The sequence below is a fragment of the Mercenaria mercenaria genome, chromosome 12 (genome assembly GCF_021730395.1).
Source record: "Mercenaria mercenaria strain notata chromosome 12, MADL_Memer_1, whole genome shotgun sequence".
NCBI classification, from domain to species: domain Eukaryota; kingdom Metazoa; phylum Mollusca; class Bivalvia; order Venerida; family Veneridae; genus Mercenaria; species Mercenaria mercenaria.
The window spans coordinates 12,128,991-12,147,751 of NC_069372.1; the positions used below are offsets into that span (position 1 = coordinate 12,128,991).

Here is an 18,761-nt window from a genome sequence, read left to right on the forward strand (position 1 = left end):
AAAACACATATGATAGTAAAAGAAGAGTAGAAATTAGAGTTGGCTATTGTCCCGTTGTTATAAAAGCGTTACATAACGGGAATGGTTTATTGGGTAAACAGTAGATCTTCTGAGTTTGCTTATAATTGTTCAAACCGTTTGGTTTTCGATATGTAGTAATGAACTTATTTAAAAAATATGTTCTTTTGTCGCATCGTTAAGAACGGTGCCAAGAGGAATAGTGCTGACACAGCAAATGTTATCTGGCATTCCTAATGTATGAAAGTACGTTATTTACCAGCGGAAATGACAGATAAAGAAAAAATAAAAACGATGTTCAACTTTGTCTTGCCATATATACAGAATGAATCAACAATTTGTTCTTCATGAGATGCAATATGAAACGCGCGAGAAACGTGTACATGGATGGATACAATTATAAATTTATTTCATATGTTCTTTGTTTTTCCCCCCCATTTTTGACGAAAAAGAAAACTAATGTACACAGAAAAAACTAATGGTTGCCTCTGTCGAAAATATGTCATTAATAGTACAAAACTAAAATAACTTCTCGCGTATCTATCTATCCACACACGCACGTACGTACGCACGTACGCACGCACGCACTCACACATTTATTTTTTAGTTTAAATCAGTTCACATATTGGGTAACACATCCAGTCGCAAGGTTTGTCGTTCCACGTGTATTCATAAACAACATCGATGCCCAAGCAATTCTCACTAGTGCCCGGCTCTCCGGGATACCAGTTGCTGTAGCTGTTGCCAAATGGTGTACCATCCAGCCATTGAAATTGCGATCCAACTCGTTTACCACCAGTCCAGTAGCAGTTGTGACCTGTAAAAGTTATAACCAATTGTTCACCTAAAACAAGTTGTTTTTACAAAATGTAATGATATTTCGGAAATCAGTACGTGTACGAATATGCATACATGGCTATGATTCCGGTCCGTCACGACGGTTCGTAATTACGATAGAATATTTTGTTTAAAAAGATCGAAAAGGACTGAAGCTTCCGAATATTATGGAAGCTTTATGTCTTGCTTGCTATGCAAGAAACAGTTTTTGCAATATATAAACCCAAAGAGACTCGTTCTAAATGAAACCTTTTTTCTTTTTTTGGCGTAACTAGTTGGTGGTTGATGGTACACTGGTACACCAAAACATGCTCTTCATAAATCTTTTAGTATCGGTATCCTTGAACATTAGCATAATAAACGGGTCGTTCACTAGCTTTTATAAAAGCAAATCTTATCGTTAAACCCGTAATGACACTCGGAAATATTTGTATGATTACGTATTTCCGTATGATTACGTAATGACACTAGGCAATTTCCGTATGATTACGTATTTCCGTATGATTACGTAATGACCTCGGCAATTTCCGTATGATTATGTATTTCCGTATGATTACGTAATGGCACTAGGCAATTTCCGTATGATTACGTAATGACCTCGGCAATTTCCGTATGATTATGTATTTCCGTATGATTACGTAATGGCACTAGGCAATTTCCGTATGATTAAGTATTTTTCGTATTTTCATTCTGGTAGCTCGTATGCATATTAGCAGCAGGAGAATGCCGAAATAGCATTCGGAGAATACGTGATCGAACGTAATTTGTCGAAAGTCATTACGGATTCATTATCTTTAAACGTGCCTCCGTGGCCATGTAGTTAAGGTGGCTGACTTCAATTACCCTTAACTGATATGGGTTCGAGCCTCACTTTGGACGCAGAAGTCCTCAAGTTAGGAAGCCATCTAGCTGGCCAACGGAAGGTGTATGGTTTCAGTGATAAAATAATGCTGGAAAGCTCATGTGACCTATACGTTTGACGGTGTGACGTTAAACCCAACTTACACCTGATTGTTTGTTTAATATTTAGGGAAAGAGGTCAGTTAGTTGATCGAACAGACGCTTCAATTCTTATGGAGAGAAAATATGTCCTACTTTTCCACGTTTTGCTACATTAGAGTAGAATAGCTGCTTAAATTACCTTTGATTTCAATTGATTATGTATTCGACTGGAAGAACCGACGGTTTTATGTTTTTTCCAACGATGTCAATCTGTGAAGATTGAAATTAAAAGTAGGGGTTTAATGAACGGACAAATAGTAGTATGTGTCCATCTTCAAGCGTTAACTACTACATGAAGTCGAGTAAATGATAATCAATGCTTTCGTAGATTAATGACAAATGACAAAACAGCAATATACAGGAAAGATTGCAATAAAATGGCATGGCGAATAAGCATTGAAAAGACTTACTGGCAGTCGCATCAGTTCTTAAATTCCTTTCTATAAAGTTCTGTTCTTCCTGGGATGTAATGTCTATGAGATATCCTCCAATCATTGAACACTTTTCCTGAAAATATTACAATTATTATTTTTTATAAAATTCTCAACAAGGACAGCGATACTTTAATTGTTGGTCATATATCGAGAGAGTCGCGGGTTCGAAATCCACCGAGTAATGATACAGATGCGCTTCAATACTTTTTCGTAAATAAACTAAAATAAGTTAAATAAACTTTACAGTTCTTCTTCTTTTATGAAGTTGTATGTAGAGGTACGTTAAACAAAATACCATTCATATGTATATTTCTTTTTGTAGCAATTAAGGTTAAATTAATATGTACTTGTTGGATGTTTGAAGCAACCCGTCTGAAATATTTTTCCATTACAGCTTCTTTTTTTGTTGTGGGCCTACTATGTAAATGCGTTGCTCTGGGGCTGTGGTTTTAGTGCTCTGTGCTTCCGAGAAATCTACCCTTACCTATTACCTTTATTGTGTTTTTACTAGAATTGATATATACATACTTTAGCATTATTCCAGCTTTGCGCATGTGGAATAACTTGATAGAATATGTTGTTGAGCTTATACACGTTATCTTCTGAAAAAAAAATTAAAAAGAAATAAACGAGAGAGTTTTTAGGCTTTCTTAAATTTATGGCCGCTTAATATTTTCAAGATTACTTATGAAGTCTTAAATTTATACAGTTGAGTATAGCACAAAAGCAGTCTAACAAAAGTACATGGTAATCTTTGCTCTGGTCTACACTACGGTTATAAAAAGTCTGCTTTTCACACAGAAACTGTCGCAAAGTATCAAGAGAAATAACAGCCTACCAAGAACGCATTCAAAGTCTACTGGACTCCATATTCCATTTTGATTGCACGATGATGTCATCGAAACTTCATTGTTTGATTTGTATCTTTTCTTGCATTTATACTGGATCTTATCCCCGATTGAGAACATGTTCCCACTTACTTTCGCATTGTTTTTCTTTTCAGGCGGTCCGCATCCTACGAAATGAATATCAGTGTATGCATATGTACATATTGCTATATTGATACAATATTCATTTCAGTTGACATATAGCATTAGACCATTCGATCAGAGGGTAAGACAGATCAACAAATATCAGACCAAAACTTTATCTCGTTTAGGTTTTCCTTTTCCATAATTAAAAACGTTATGATAAAACTGACTCTATCTGTACTTAAAGCTTTAAACGAATTAGTTTAACACATCAGAAAACAAGAACTTAGGCTGAAGAATATTGAAATGCAAAGCACCAAAAGCGTATTCTCGATTATTCAATCATAAATTACAAATTTCTCTTTAAAATATTTTTTTTCACCTAAGAAATTCCATTGCCGAATCCTTCTGAAGTAATTTAAAACAATTCTTAATGTTTTCTGCATAATATAATTTGGCAAACCGGAAGTCATGGATTGACGTCATTTGTCTTATCTATTTATAAAAATTACTAATAAAGTAAACAAAATGTTGACTGAAAAATACCTCAAAATCGATATATTATTTTGAAATCTCAGTAATTGTGGGCAGATTTCGAAATGGTGAACAAGTACATTTAATAATATTTGTTATTTTACAACTACAGCAATTTCTTTACACCATTTTTTTTTTTTTTTTTTTTTTTTGGGCAAATGCTGAATGTAATCAATAATTGGTAAAAGCACCTCTTTGCAAACCTGCTAATTTAGAACAAAACTAAATTTAAAAGAATAAATGATACCACTTTTGTAGAGATATATCTTAAGGTTTTGCAAAATAAGGGTGTGTTGAAATTTTGTTCCGAGTATGCACTGCAATCTTGATACATTAAAACAGAAGATGTAACTCCAGCCTAAAGCATATACATGTAACTTAACTTACTACTGTACCAATCTTATTACAAACTTAAGGATATTTTTGCGGGTTAATACCTCGCTTAATAGCAAAAGAATCTTATCTGTAATAATTTGGTCCTTAGTTTTCATACACATGCTATATTTCCAATCTACTCACCAGAGTTGAGGCAAACAGAGTACTGACCGTCATCCCCCTTCTTACAAACACCGTAATCACTGCAGTTACCACACTCTTCGTATCCTGTCTGCCAATACATGAAAGGTAAAAGAATTTCATTTTAATTTATGTTTTTAACAATGTTATCTATTATCTCGGTATTCGAGGAATTTGCGTTCCATCTTGCTAGGAAGTTTGTTGTCTTTTTGTCATTTTGTTATACTCATAGTACAAGAAATGACATGTACATGCACACTGTATATGAATCAGTTTGTTTCGATTTAAGTTCCCTTAAATCGATCAGTAAGCATTACTATCATTTTATGAAAATGCGCATTTCTTTTGTAAAATGAAAATTACATTTTGTCTCTGAACCAACATAATATTTTATAACAGCGTATCCAAAAATAAATTCAGTACTTGACGTTAACTTCTCCTGTAGACCACTCTGGCATAAAGCTATTCATTAGGCCAACATTTTTCATTTTCTGGTTTACGGGAGATTTTTTAAAAAGTTTGGGTCGGGGGGGGGGGGGGGGGGGGCGGGGGGCATAAATAAAAATAAAAGTCCCAATTTTGAACAGTCGACCAAATAATTAAAAATAAAACGTCCAAAAGGATACAATTTTTTTACTTTTTGTAAACCACAGAAAACAAAAGCTTGCAAGCTTAGATTGCATACACACTCACAAATGAACTATTCTGAACTGGTTTATATCTCATCAACCTCAGTATACTGTTGTTTTCTTTATGTGTAGCTTGTATGAATAATGCCATTTTCAAAATCACCAAGGATATGCACTGTGTTTTTGTATGTATCTATTTTGTAGTAAAAATAGACTTGTAGAAACATTTTTCATTATTAAATATACATATACCACAGTTGACATTATCATATCATAAGACCACTGCATAATGTTTATCATTTAAACACGAATAAAAACTGCTTTAAAATTTGGATATGCAATGACTTCTTTAGGTCTGCATCCTGCATACATGCATATTAATTGGCTGGAGATGGAGTCTTAAAAGACAGGCATTGTCATACTAGAAATGAAAAATTACGAATTGATAAATATTATATGCACACTGGCTTTAAAATTAAATTGCTTTGGTTAAGTTTCAGTTGCTTGAATATTGTTTTGTATTTTGCCGACTGTCAGTGCCACCTATATTGTACGACAAGCCAAAACAATCTGAATTTTGGTTCAGCTTAAATGTGTACAAAATAACAACCTTATCGACTGATGTTCAAACAACATTATCGGAGATTTATAAGACTCTTCACCGAGATGGGACTTGAAATTAGTAAGTTATGAGTCCAAAAAAAACATTTATTACTGGATATGTCATTATGTGTTCCTCAGTGTCAAAGGCACATTACAGATTTTGTCGGTATAATTAATTTAGTGAACATGACAATATTGCTGGGTGTTTCATAAATATCTTTTGAGTTACAGTACCTGGCTAGAACTTTAGTCAAACTAGTTTGACAAGATCCTAGGAAATATTGAGATAATCTTTTATATATGGCCAATATCTCCACTCGGATTAGATTGCCCGTCACAAATATTAAACAACCGTTAATCTGACAGTCCAATTATTTTGACTAGTTCGAATCTTTTATCACATTTATCATTGTCAAGCATTTGCAGGGACATGTGTCATTTTACATTGAAATTGCACTTTGTTTTGAACAGAACTACTGAAAATTGTGGTATTAGTTATTTTTTCTTCTCTAACCCTCAAGACTTTAAAGTAAAAAAAATGTGTTTAGCGTGTTGATACTAACTTTTGCTCTTCCATTTTTTCATTTCTTTGTTTTTTTTTCTTTTTTATCAATTGTGGTATTTTTCTGACAGTCCCACATGAATTCGATCGTTGTCCAATTATAATATACAGACAACAAATCTTGTACATGTGATACGCCAGATTTTTCCACATCTGGACAGCGTTGACAGTGAAGGTCATTTTTCGTAGGTGATTACTCCTAATTTTGAGCTTTAGGTGCTGTAATTTCTACTCAGATCCAATTTGTTTACAATGCTTGTTATCTCTGCCAACTCATTCAAAAGATAACTTGTATATTTTTCCAATTTAATTTCACGCTTCCTGGAAAAACCAGTATTGGTGTGATATGAGAAGTCATGATAGTGACACAAGTTGGGCTCGAACCCACAACCCCTTTACACCTAGCCTATCGCTAGCTTTCAAAACATGGTGTAACAGAATACAAATTACTAAGCTCTGACCGGGGCTTGAACCCAGTACCTCTTACACCTAAGTCAGACGCTCTACTACTTCGATATAATAGCAGAATCTACTGCTAGACAGTGTGAGTACACCCGTATTCTCTACCCGACTACATTACGTAAACTGGAACAATTTTGTGATAATGATATGTTCGGAGAATTATTGGTGTATTGACTTATTAGCTAACGTAAAGAAAATATGTAATTTTCCAACATTTTTAATCAGTCAAAACTGCCAAAAAATCCCTTTTTGGAATATAAACTACTAACTGGAAAAACCAGTGAAATAAATTACACCGAATCTTATATTTGCCCATTTAGCAGCAGGTGAACGGCGAAGACACCGAGTTTTATCCAATTTTAGAAATATTTTTACGTTTCGAGAGGATTTCAATCGATAAGAAATATCAAATTACATATCAAATACCTCTCTACTCAAGTACTATGACCAAGATCGACAATCATTCATCATTCCAATGACTTTTAGACAGTCCATTGTTTATATTTTACTCGTTACCGATGCAAGTATGTTACCCATTATATTTTACAAAAATCAAAGTACGTAAAGCAATCTTGTACGGTCTCTATCTCCGGTCTTATACTCCTTGTAAATACAAGAACCACGTGCATGGTTTTTACCTTACAAAACCATGTTCATATCAGAACACTCTAGCACTTCTTGTATTTAGAATAACAGTATTTTGACATTAAATAAAGCAAAAAAAATGAAATTTTAAAAATATATGGGGTCCAAACTGAGTAACAGGATCCAAATCTTTTTTGACGATGAGTTAAAATATCAAATGATGCATAACTGGAATAAAAAGAAATAAAGGAAAAACCTATTACAGAAAAAGTGCCAGGGCACCCGTGACCGAGTGGTTAAGGTCACTGCCTTCAAATCACTTGCCCCTCACCGATGTGGGTTCAAGCCTCACTCGGCGCGCTGAATTCTTCATGTGAGGAAGCTATTCAGCTGGCTGGATGGTCAGTGATTCTACCCACGTGCCCGCCAGTGAAGAATAATGCACGAAGGGGAACTGCCTCTACCATCAAAGCTGGAAAGTCGCCATATGACCTATGATTGTGTTGGAGCGACGATAAACCCGACAAAACAAACGTCAGTCTGTTAACTCATAATTATGTTGATTTTATATCTTAAGGCATTAGACCCCTAAAAGTAATGTTTGAAAAATGGCATTTTCTTGGTATATTCTTAAAGTTGACCGTGTTTCACACTGTGATGCAATTTTTAAACAACTTTTACCGTGCCGTTTTTTATAAATTTTGTATAATTTATGGTATTTCCTCAAGCTCAAGTAGAGACAATTTTCAATATGATCGCCACTATCCAAAACGTTTGCAGAGAATTCATTATACCATTAATTTTGACAAAAGAAACATCAAACTATTGGTAAACAATTATAAAACACGAAATAAAACTGTCAATATCATTTTTTCTAGGCTACCTCAAGTAAACGGATTTAATGAGACAGAATTCTAACTCCAACATTGAAAAAATAAGGTCAAATCCAGCGGGTCTGTTTTGAATTTTGCTCACTTCATTCAAAAATTACCTTGGGGCAGAAGTAAATCCTACCTACATTTCTTCCACAATATGTAGACTAAAGTGTGAAGGCAAAAAAAGAACTTTTACCGCAGGTGACTCGATATGGTAAAAGATATCTAACTCTACCCCTTCTGTTTCAGAGGTTAATTCACTTTGAACAGCAAGAAATCGCTCATCAAAAGAAAATTATCCACTTTTGTACAATAAATCAATAATAAGTCCTGAAAGAAGTAAAAACTTACTACAAAAGAAGGAAAAATAAGGGGAAAGAATTGGTCCCAGTGGGGCTTGAACCTACACCCCCTTGAAAATTGCTGTCAAAGTAGGTTTATACTAGGAATTAAATACTCTTAGATACTCTAATACGGGCCTAATACCTTAATATAAAACTACTTACCATATTCCAATCTGTCCTTTTTCCGAAACTGAATTTTGGTTTCTTCTCAGAGACGAAAGTGCCGTTGCCCCCAATCAGATAGCAAACATTTGCCTGATGATCGAAATTGAAGAATTGGCATTGTCTCCTTGTCTTACAAAATTCAATGCAGTCTTTAATGTTTTGAAGTAGCATGATTTCAAAAGTGTGAACGTCAAAATGATCTGCAGTATCCGTTTTAATCCAATGTCCAAACTGAAATTCTTTCGTCATTGCTTTGATTGCCAGTGTAAGACAGATTGCTAAATATATTTCGTATAAAGGTATCATTGTAATTCTGTTATTGTAATTTGCAAGTGCGCCACGGCTGAAATACGTCTCTGTCAGGTATAATATGAAAGGCGACTCCTAGAAAATGCATGTGAAGTGATCCATGCGAAGAGTATCAATTGTTCATCAAATATTGATACATATGAACGGTGCGTATCCAAATAGATTTCTTTATAATATTTCTGTTGAAACTATGTATCGATCAAAGTTTATCAAAAACAAAATCAAGTTTCACTTAGTGAGCAATTATATCTTGCCAGTTGTATTTAGAACATGGTGAATTTATTTCCAACTTTCAAACAAGAAAAATGTTCAAAAATTTGTTTAAATATATGTTTTTAGTATACCCTTTTTTCTGTTTGAACTGCTGTTGCACGAGAAACTTGATTCATTCGTGTTGACCAAATTATGCAGATAACAACAAATTTCCATCGAAATACGCTTTCATTTGTGACCTTGCCTACCTCCTACCCATCTTCTACTCACAACGTATAAAGTGAGTTTTTAAATAATCAATTTAGAAAGACATTATGTGACAGAACAATTAAGCATGTAACCTTCTGTTGTTTTACTAAAAATAAAACAGTTCGAATATTTATCTAGATTAATTTTGGTAATCTTTGCAAGTCGTAAACGAACTGGTGTATCCAGTTTCATTATTGAAATATTTGAGCCGCGCCATGAGAAAACAACATAGTGGGTTTGCGACCAGCATGGATCCAGACCAGCCTGCGCATCCGCGCAGTCTGGTCAGGATCCATGCTGTTCGCTAACAGTTTCTCCAATTTCAAAAGGCTTTAAAAGCGAACAGCATGGATCCTGACCAGACTGCACGGATGCGCAGGCTGGTCTGGATCCATGCTGGTCGCAAACCCACTATGTTGGTTTTCTCATGGCACGGCTCATTTCATTTACTTTCATTGCTTAATTGATATTGATCTGGTCTGAACATCATTTATTACGAAATCTATATTAAAGCACCGCTTGGATTTTAATGTTTCATTGTTGCTGGTCTCCAGGGGGAGATGAGGTGATGTGCATGAATTATAATTGGATAATTAAAACCTTTACTATGATTATAAGCAAACAGCATAACAAAGCAATGCATTTTACATGAGTCTCGCTGTTGTTTATAGACTACTATATACAGGTGGATCAAGGTTGAGGAAGCTCTTAAGAGATTATGCTGCAAATCTGACAAGATAACTTGGCTGTCTGACAGATAAGGTTTCAGTAAACATGAAAAAATGCAAAGTAATTATTAAAATGGTATAGGTTGTAAACATCTATGCATTTTAATTTTGTATGACAAAGAATTTTAGTTTACATTATAATAAAGTCAATAGGATTATTTCGCCAGATTGCAGGTGCAGATTGGAACCTCCGGTTCAATTTTAGTCAGTATGCACAGACACTTTGGTTTAGGACACCCGAACTCCCCTGTCAATTGTTAGCCAATATCTTAAATCATATTATCCCTTGCCCTGCTAAATTTCTATAATGAACTGGTCCATTTTTCAATTTGGACAGTACCATTAACTGTTTAAAGGTGTGCATACCAAAACGACACTTACTGAATGACGAACAGTGCAGACCATGATCAGACTGTATGAATGTGCATACTGATCTTGGTCTGCACTGGTCGCAAAGGCAGAATCACTTACCGCCAACAGGCTATGGGTTAATACAAACTTATATAAAAGACTACGTTTTGCTACAATTTCAGAAAGTTAAAAAATACACATTTTACCATCAATTCATGATAAAGTCATCTTTTGAAATAACAACATATGCACATTTTATAGGCATCATTAAAACCGTGCTATTTCTCAATGTATCAAATATATATTTATGTATTTATCATTCAAATTATAGATATTTTTCTGTTTGTTTTGTAATTCTGATACTAAGGTTTGACTCGTATTGATGTTCAATGTCAAGTATTTGTGAATTGCTCGCTGTGGCAACGTTAAATGTCGCAACGCCGCTAAATGTCGCAATTACCGTTAAATGTCACAAGGTTGACGTTAAATGTCGCAACCACTGTTAAATGTCGCAAAATGGTCTGCCGCTAAATGTCGCACCTTTAACGTTAAATGTCGCAAAAATGTGCCCACCGTTATATGTCGCAACACCAACGCTAAATGTCGCACAGCAAAATATGGTAAGTTAAACAGTCTTTACAACTTAGAGATAAAACTGGGTAACGCATGCTTGATTTGGGAAGGGCTGAATTGACCTTTCACTCTAATCTGCACGTTTGCTTTTCAGTGGTTCCGCACCATACATACGTTATATATTTAATATCTAAAGGTTTGAGCACTAACGTGGTACTCGCCACAGGACTAGATTTACTTCAGGTCTGAACTATGTAATTCTATGGAGTCCTGTTTAGCTCATGAGACAGTAAGCTCGCGCTCCGTATTGTCGCGCGTTGTATCGCATGTCTTTAGTCGACCTGAATTTCGTTACACAATAGGCCGGGGGCCAGAAATTGTTGATGGAGGATGGGAGGTTGGGAGGTGGGCACCAGTTTAAAACAAAAGCGTCACTGGCGACGTGCGGTAGGGTTCCTCTGTCCGTAATTGTGGGAAAGTTTTTTATATACAGGTATGAAATGTTGGCCTGTGGTGCATTTTTGTCTATTTTTTAGGTACGTATTAGAGGGGCACTTCCCTTATTTTACGTGGTTATATACAAGTATGGAATGCTGGACTTTTATTGCATTTTTTGTTCAAAATTTCGGTTTATGGCAGGGGTTATCCCTGTCATTTTCGAGGGCTCAGGGTCTCTCCCCGGGAAAGTTTGAAAACCAGGTATAAAATGTTTGCCTCTGGCGCATTTTTTTTCTTAATTTTAAGGTACTCGAGGGGTACTCCCCCCTATTTTAAGGGGTCAAGGGTTCTCTCCCCTGAGGAATTTTGAAATATAAGTATAAAATGTTCGCCTCTGGGGCGTTTTGGGTCTACATTTTGAGAAAATATTATTTCCAAAATAGTTGGGCGCAACTTTGATGAGTATAAGTCACTAGTAAGCCAACAAGGGTGGGGTTTGGGGTTGGGGTAATCGGCTCGGGCAACAATCTAGGCCTGTTACACAACAGGATGTTCAACTACGCGACACGAAGACTTTGTTTTGTACCAGCTGTAGAAAACGAAGATTTTCTATTAATCAGCCATGGGTTCTATTTCTTTGTTTGGAGGTTTACATTTAAAGTCATAAGGTAACTAACTATTAAGCTTCAATGGCGGAGAAAGATCCTATGTGGCCCTCTGTACATTCTTTCAGGTAAAGCGGGAATTTTGATATTATTTTACTTATAGTCTCTTAAAATTGTTTGGTTTAGTCTCATTCCCCTCATTATCCTAATTTTCCGCCTACCCACACATAACACCCCCCCCCCCCCCCCCCCCCCCCCCCCCCACACACACACACCCTCTTGAAAAATTAAAATATTTATATTTTCTATTAATTGTCTTGGTGCTGTGTGTTTGTGTCTTAGATTTCTGTGTCGTTATTCGCCCCGTTCCCCAACCATACCCAACACCCACAAACATACAACACTATTACCAAATCGTATTTAGTTAGAAGAAACCTCAGAATATTTCTATCCTAAAACACTGGCCCTATTACAAAATAATTTCACAAATATTTTTCTTGCGTGACTGTTCAAGCAAGGTGTGGAACTCAGGTGAGCGAACTAGGACTAACAAGGCCCTCTTGTTGCGATACGTAACAGCACTTATCATTAAGATAATTATTTGTATTACATAAACCTGTTAATTTTCTTCCCTCAAAAAAGTAAATATACACAAGGAATTGAAAGTCATAGTGTCAAATAGTAAGTGCGACATTTAGCGTTGGTGTTGCGACGTATAACGGTGGGCAAATTTTTGCGACATTTAACGTTAAAGGTGCGACATTTAGCGGCAGACGATTTTGCGACATTTAGCGGTGGTTGCGACATTTAACGTCAACCTTGCGACATTTAACGGTGGCTGCGACATTTAGCGGCGTTGCGACATTTAACTTTGCCACACTCGCTACGCACCATGACAATTAAAACGTAAGGCATTTTACTGCCTGAAAAATAATCAGGCATTAAATTTTATGTTTTCTACTTATTTTGTGTAATTGTTCTTAATTTTGTTACACTTTCTTAATCAACAATAAGTATATTCATCAATCAAGAAAGTAAAATTAGAATCTATTATCCAGACTTCAAAGCCCATATTCCCATTTTGGAATCAGTTTAAATGGAACGCTGGTATGGGCGAATCAAGCCGGTAAGAACTGGCACCAACCGGTAAATAATGCATTTATTATAAGCTAATTTTGCCTATTCACATCCTAAATCATAGCAAACTCACTTAATTAAAATATTGGATTTCATACAACAACTTTGATAGGTGTATTGATTTATATGGTTAAAGTATCTTATCCATGCATGTTATAGTCAATTAAAAACGGGTGGAATGGTTGTCAAGTTTTAAAAGTTAAAATGTGTACACGACAGTAATGCTTTTAGTAATGCAACGCTAGACTCATCCCCAATGTAATTCGTGCCTCAACGATAATGTGTAACAACATCTCAAAACAATAGTCGCGGTGTCGCTCTGTGCGACCTTGTTTAATACAAGTCAAGTCAAGGCAAAGTTTATTCGGCAAAATATAATTTACATAACCTTAATTCTACATGTTCCTAAGTCAATAGCTATTATTAGCAATGTGAAAAATCGAACGAACTAATAACGAATAAAATTTTAAAACCTATACAAATGTACAATCTCACAGTGTTAAGAGAAATAAGCTACAGCGTCTCACATAGTGTTACAAAGTCTCAACATCTTAGATGGCATTTGAAATAGTAGAAAATACGTATATTATACATCTCCTCTTCACGTCGAAAACATATCTTGGAATTGCATAATTGGTTGGATGTTTGAGAAAGAAATCACGCACTGATCAGCACGACTAATGTTTTTGTCGTTCACAAGCTGCTATTCTTCATCATTGTTTGCGAAGGCTAGATAAAAAGTCTTCCATATACAATTACGTAGATATTCAGTGTAGGTATTCATTAATGCTATAAAAGTAAAACTATCAATAAAATCCTCTCATTGTATGTGGCAGTGGCAAACATTGTCAGGAACTCATGCACAAAAATATTATTTAGCTGAAATTAGCATTTCTTTCATATTCAGTTTTAAAAAGTGTAAAATGCATTTCGATAAACATGTGCATTTACAACGATTTACCCTATATCTACAGCATACTGCATCTTACTTTTTTCTTTTTCTTTTCAAGATGGAATTCGTGAAACTCATGCAGTTATTTATATCTCTGATACTTTCGTATTTAATGAATCACTGCTTTCCTTTCTTTTCACTGCAGTTCAATAAAAGTTAAGACTTTATTTTATGTTTTGATATTTATTTAATTTTACTGCGTCCCTGTCTGCAACAACAGATTTAAACTACCGGTAGATTATTTACTCAAATCTCTTGTTTTTTTTTACAGTTGTCTCACCTAAATTCGTGACAAAGTCGATATTTTGCTACATCTCTTTCTTTTCCTCGAAAGTTGCAATTTATTAAAACTTACTTATGAATTAGCTATTACCTGCTCACTTAATAGTTTACTACGCACAAATTAGAATAAGTCACCACTTTCTGGTTACTGGAAATTGATTCATTAATTCTAAAGATGCAAATGTACATGCAATTATGTATAGTTTAAGTAAGTCAAGGATCATAACTTTGTCCCGTCTGAGTGAAATCCAAACAGAAGAACAGGTGCACAACTTCAATGCTATGTAACAATCCTTTAATATTTTATGACTCTCTGTCAAATACTTTTTGTGATACACAGGGCACAAACTTTTATGCATATTTTGGCTAAATCAATGATTATAACCCTGGTATTGTACTGTTTACTATTTGGAGGTGTGAACAAGTTATGACTAGAAACAGGCTCAAACATTGTTGAATGTGAACTTTGTTCCCTGAAATAAAATAGTCCAAGTTTCTAAGACAACATATATTTGACCTTGACCCGAAACTGCTATCTCACCCACCTTGATTTTCTAATAATTGTTCCTGATGTCATTATTGTATTTCATTATAACTTTTTTGTTACATTGTTACCCTACAGACATTCGTATGGACGAGAGGCATACACGTGAAGTGAATATTTCATGAAATTTGATACATGACAAATGCTTTATTTCAGTTCTGTTACTACACGCAGTATTTTTCTTGTTTAGTTTATACTAACTTGTTTTAGCTCAATTGGGATGAATGCTTCAAGCTTACTGGAACCACTCTCAATTCCGCTTCCTGGAATTCCAGTACTGGTGTCATATAAGAAGTCATAGTCTTGACCACAGTTTCCCTAATTGAACACCTCATTGCAAAAAAGCACGTAGCTATCAGATATAATTATACAGTACTCATTTCATTCATAAATAAGATTGGTTCTTATACTTATATGATCTTAAACGTAAGATGAACATTCTCTTCTTTTCTCCTGTTATTTGGTTATAATTTTATGAGTTTTATTAAGGATTCGATGAATATTTGACGTCTTGAAATTGGAACATTATAAAATCATAGAAAGAAACAGTTGTTTTTCACGAAAATTGTACAGCTTACTTAATAGGTACATTATTCTAAAATTCCAGTGTCAATTTAATGATAGATTTTTGTATTCCCGAAAAGGGACCACGATAAGGGGCCTCACTTCTGGACAGTTCAAAGCCTTTAAAATCTAACTATTTTCAAAGAAATGTTGCACATCTTTGCTTTGATGCATTTGAGTACTGAAATTTCGAATAATAAGATTGATCCTTTTTTCTAGCAATTTTGAAAATTATTTTTTCTTTATTTCTTTACAAATGAAATTCTATTTTAAACGGGATAAATTCTTGTGAATATTTGATGTTTGGAGAAGTACGGGACGATGCGTTTAAACATGTATTGGACAGTGTTTATTTGTAAAGATGTTGTCCATTTAAAGACAATTGTGAGACGTTCAATTTACGGTTCATAATATCTTTTTTATGGGATAATCATGTCTGTTTCATGAAAGCCATTAAATGATCAAAGTTTGTAAATGAAAAACTGTGAAATGTTACGGACAAATAGAACAATGAGTCCTAAAATTAAAAAATATGTAAGACTGTCATTCATTTACTTATTTTTTTTTTATATTTGTCTACCATACACATTTTGACAGACTGCCATTTGCCATCAAATCAAAGGAAAACAACTATTGTAAGCAAATGTGCATAATCACATTCATGAAATGGAAATGATTTTAAAATCAATAAGAAGAGAATTATAAACCGTGAAAATAAGTTCTTATAATGTTTTGCATACGAGCAACGTTCTAGTCATTCGTACTGTCTCGTATTTATTTTCAAAATGTTGTCCCCCTTTGACAAACGATTTCATTTGTATAGAAATAAAAATGAACAATTTTCAGACTACCTGAAAACGATGTTTACCCTTGTCATTCGAAATTTCAGCACTCGTACAGTGCTGCAAATGCTTCAAAACGAAGATGAGCAACATTTCTTTGACAATAGTGAGATTTTAAAGGCGGTACACTGTTCAGAAGTATGGCCCCTAAACTTGGACCCTTTTCGGGAATTCAAGCATTTATCAAAAAATTGACAATCGGTTTTTAAAATAATATACTTATTTTATAATCTGTTCAATATTCGTGTCATACAACGTTTTCTTTCTATGATTTGATGATATTCAAGTTTCAAGACATCAAATATCCATCGAACCCTTAAGGAGAAGCGCTACGACGGAAAATATGACATAAGACGGCATTTCGCTTGACGGCGTTCTATGCTTCCAATGCATCTACTTATCACAATATCAGCGTAGAGGTTCCGTTATACAGGTATAGATAGTCGCTCCGCTTCTTAATTCAGTTAATTACTGATGTTCCTTTGGGATCATGCCGTTAATTCAGTATTCTTTTATTTAAATTTCCGATTATGTCGGTTCTACATTATGTACGTAGTGTTCCAATTTTTACCAAAGTGAATCTGCATTTTTTGCTCTCATGCATTCTAAACTTTCTTCTACATATCATATATCAGCGTAATGAACGCTCTGATATGGATATACATGTACACTAATTCTAGAGACCTTATGACAATGGTAGTAAAACATAGGGAGACATGTTAATGGTCAATTAATTGCTTCACGCAAGAGGCACATGAGCAAAAAGGTTTTTATTTTTACTGTGTGAAAGCTGAGACAATATACGTTTACGGCTATGTGGGGAATCACATGATTAAAATAACCTCTAAACCAAAGTAATATTTTGAAGAATATGAATAAATTTTGTACCGTGATAAGATATGAAATTTAAACATAGCCTATCATATGATCAATGAAAATTGTTAAATAATTGTGCAGTTGACAATAATCATAGACACCCTGTAATTACAAACACTGCGGACAATATGAAGACTCAGTTTCTTGAAGTGTTCCAGATAATCAGAAGGTGATTTTGATTGAAATCTATGTAGTTTTAGGAAACATCTATGTTGCCATATGATAGGCTATATTTTAGATTTATAGCATAAGTTGCTTCAATATCAATTTATATTATTCCAAAATTTATTTTGGTTTAGAGATTATTTTGATCATGTGATTCCCCACATTGCTATTGCTTGTACAACGTGAATGTGAAAGCATAGCCTACTGTGTAAAAGGCGTACATTACAGCATCACAAAAAAAAACGACCGTGGTATCATTTCATCTAAACAAAGCATTTACCTAATGACCATACCTTTATCTGCTACTAATAGTCAGAGATAAAGAATGAAAAGAATTTTAACATGTTTTTCGCAACTGAAGTGTAAAACAATTATTTCATACTCGTTTCTATTACCCGTTAAGTTACAATGGTACCGGAAAATCAATATTATTCCATACACCGACACCTGAATTTCATATCGGGTGTTTATTGTGTGTTGTTGTACTAGTTTAATTATTTAGTTCAGTATTGTCAATCCGATTCAGGCTATTAAACAAATTCATAATCTTTACATTATATTTATACATGTAGATGCGTATGTAATAAAAAAATTATGATCTTTTCGTTCTTCCCGCTGAATAACTCTTGCATATTTCCCGATACAAAGCTAATACTAGTAACCTAAAATTATTTTTCACAGGTGAGAGCTTTATGATATTATACTGCTATTGTTGGGGCACCATTGCATGTTATATTGTAATATTTATTTTTTACCTGTCGCTATATGTATGAATAATAGATATATTACAATTTATTAGTACCTTAATTAATTGAAAATTAATAAGTCAATATGAAGATATATCCGGTAAAATTTCAATGTATGGAAATGGTTATTAAAAACTAGGCATTGAATACTTAATTATTTTATAATAACGCGACTTCTTTCAAAATCTCTTTTTATATTTCTAATTGTAATTTGCAGGTTGAACCTACGGTTGGCATTCCACTAGTCTGTCCGTTTGGGAAACAGAAGTATGTTCACACTACTTTGTATGCAGCTTAAGGCAACAGCAAGATAAGACAATGGTTCTTGATACGATACGCGTTTAAAAGTGTCATCCAGAATGACTGACCTAAGGAAGTTTTCTTTACACATGCTCCAATTCGAATGCTGAACTGTACTAAGAATAACTAAGTAAGCAGACAGTTCAGTTTATAAAATGGGAAGCGCATATTTGCAATACATTATATTTTGATAAATCAAAATCAGATCGAATCTATTGTCACACAAAATTAATGTTAAACACTTTCGTAAGTTAACAATATGTTACCGTAACATTGGAAAAACATAGACTACAGTTTTGTAAGAGAAAATAAAACAAAAATTTATTTGCGTGAATATTGGTATGCTTATT

General features: G+C 34.3%; 1 protein-coding gene across 1 annotated transcript; it reads right to left on the reverse strand.

Annotated features, from left to right (window-relative positions):
- Positions 1 to 310: 310 nt before the first annotated feature.
- On the reverse strand, positions 311 to 8,893 carry LOC123534857 (attractin-like). Its single transcript, XM_045317307.2, has 6 exons — positions 8,535 to 8,893; positions 4,316 to 4,403; positions 3,130 to 3,306; positions 2,820 to 2,893; positions 2,268 to 2,364; positions 311 to 835 (listed from the first exon to the last, which is right to left on the reverse strand). The coding sequence occupies exons 1-6, from the start codon at positions 8,841 to 8,843 to the stop codon at positions 627 to 629; spliced, it is 954 nt and encodes a 317-aa protein (XP_045173242.2). The 5' UTR covers positions 8,844 to 8,893; the 3' UTR covers positions 311 to 626.
- Positions 8,894 to 18,761: the final 9,868 nt, after the last annotated feature.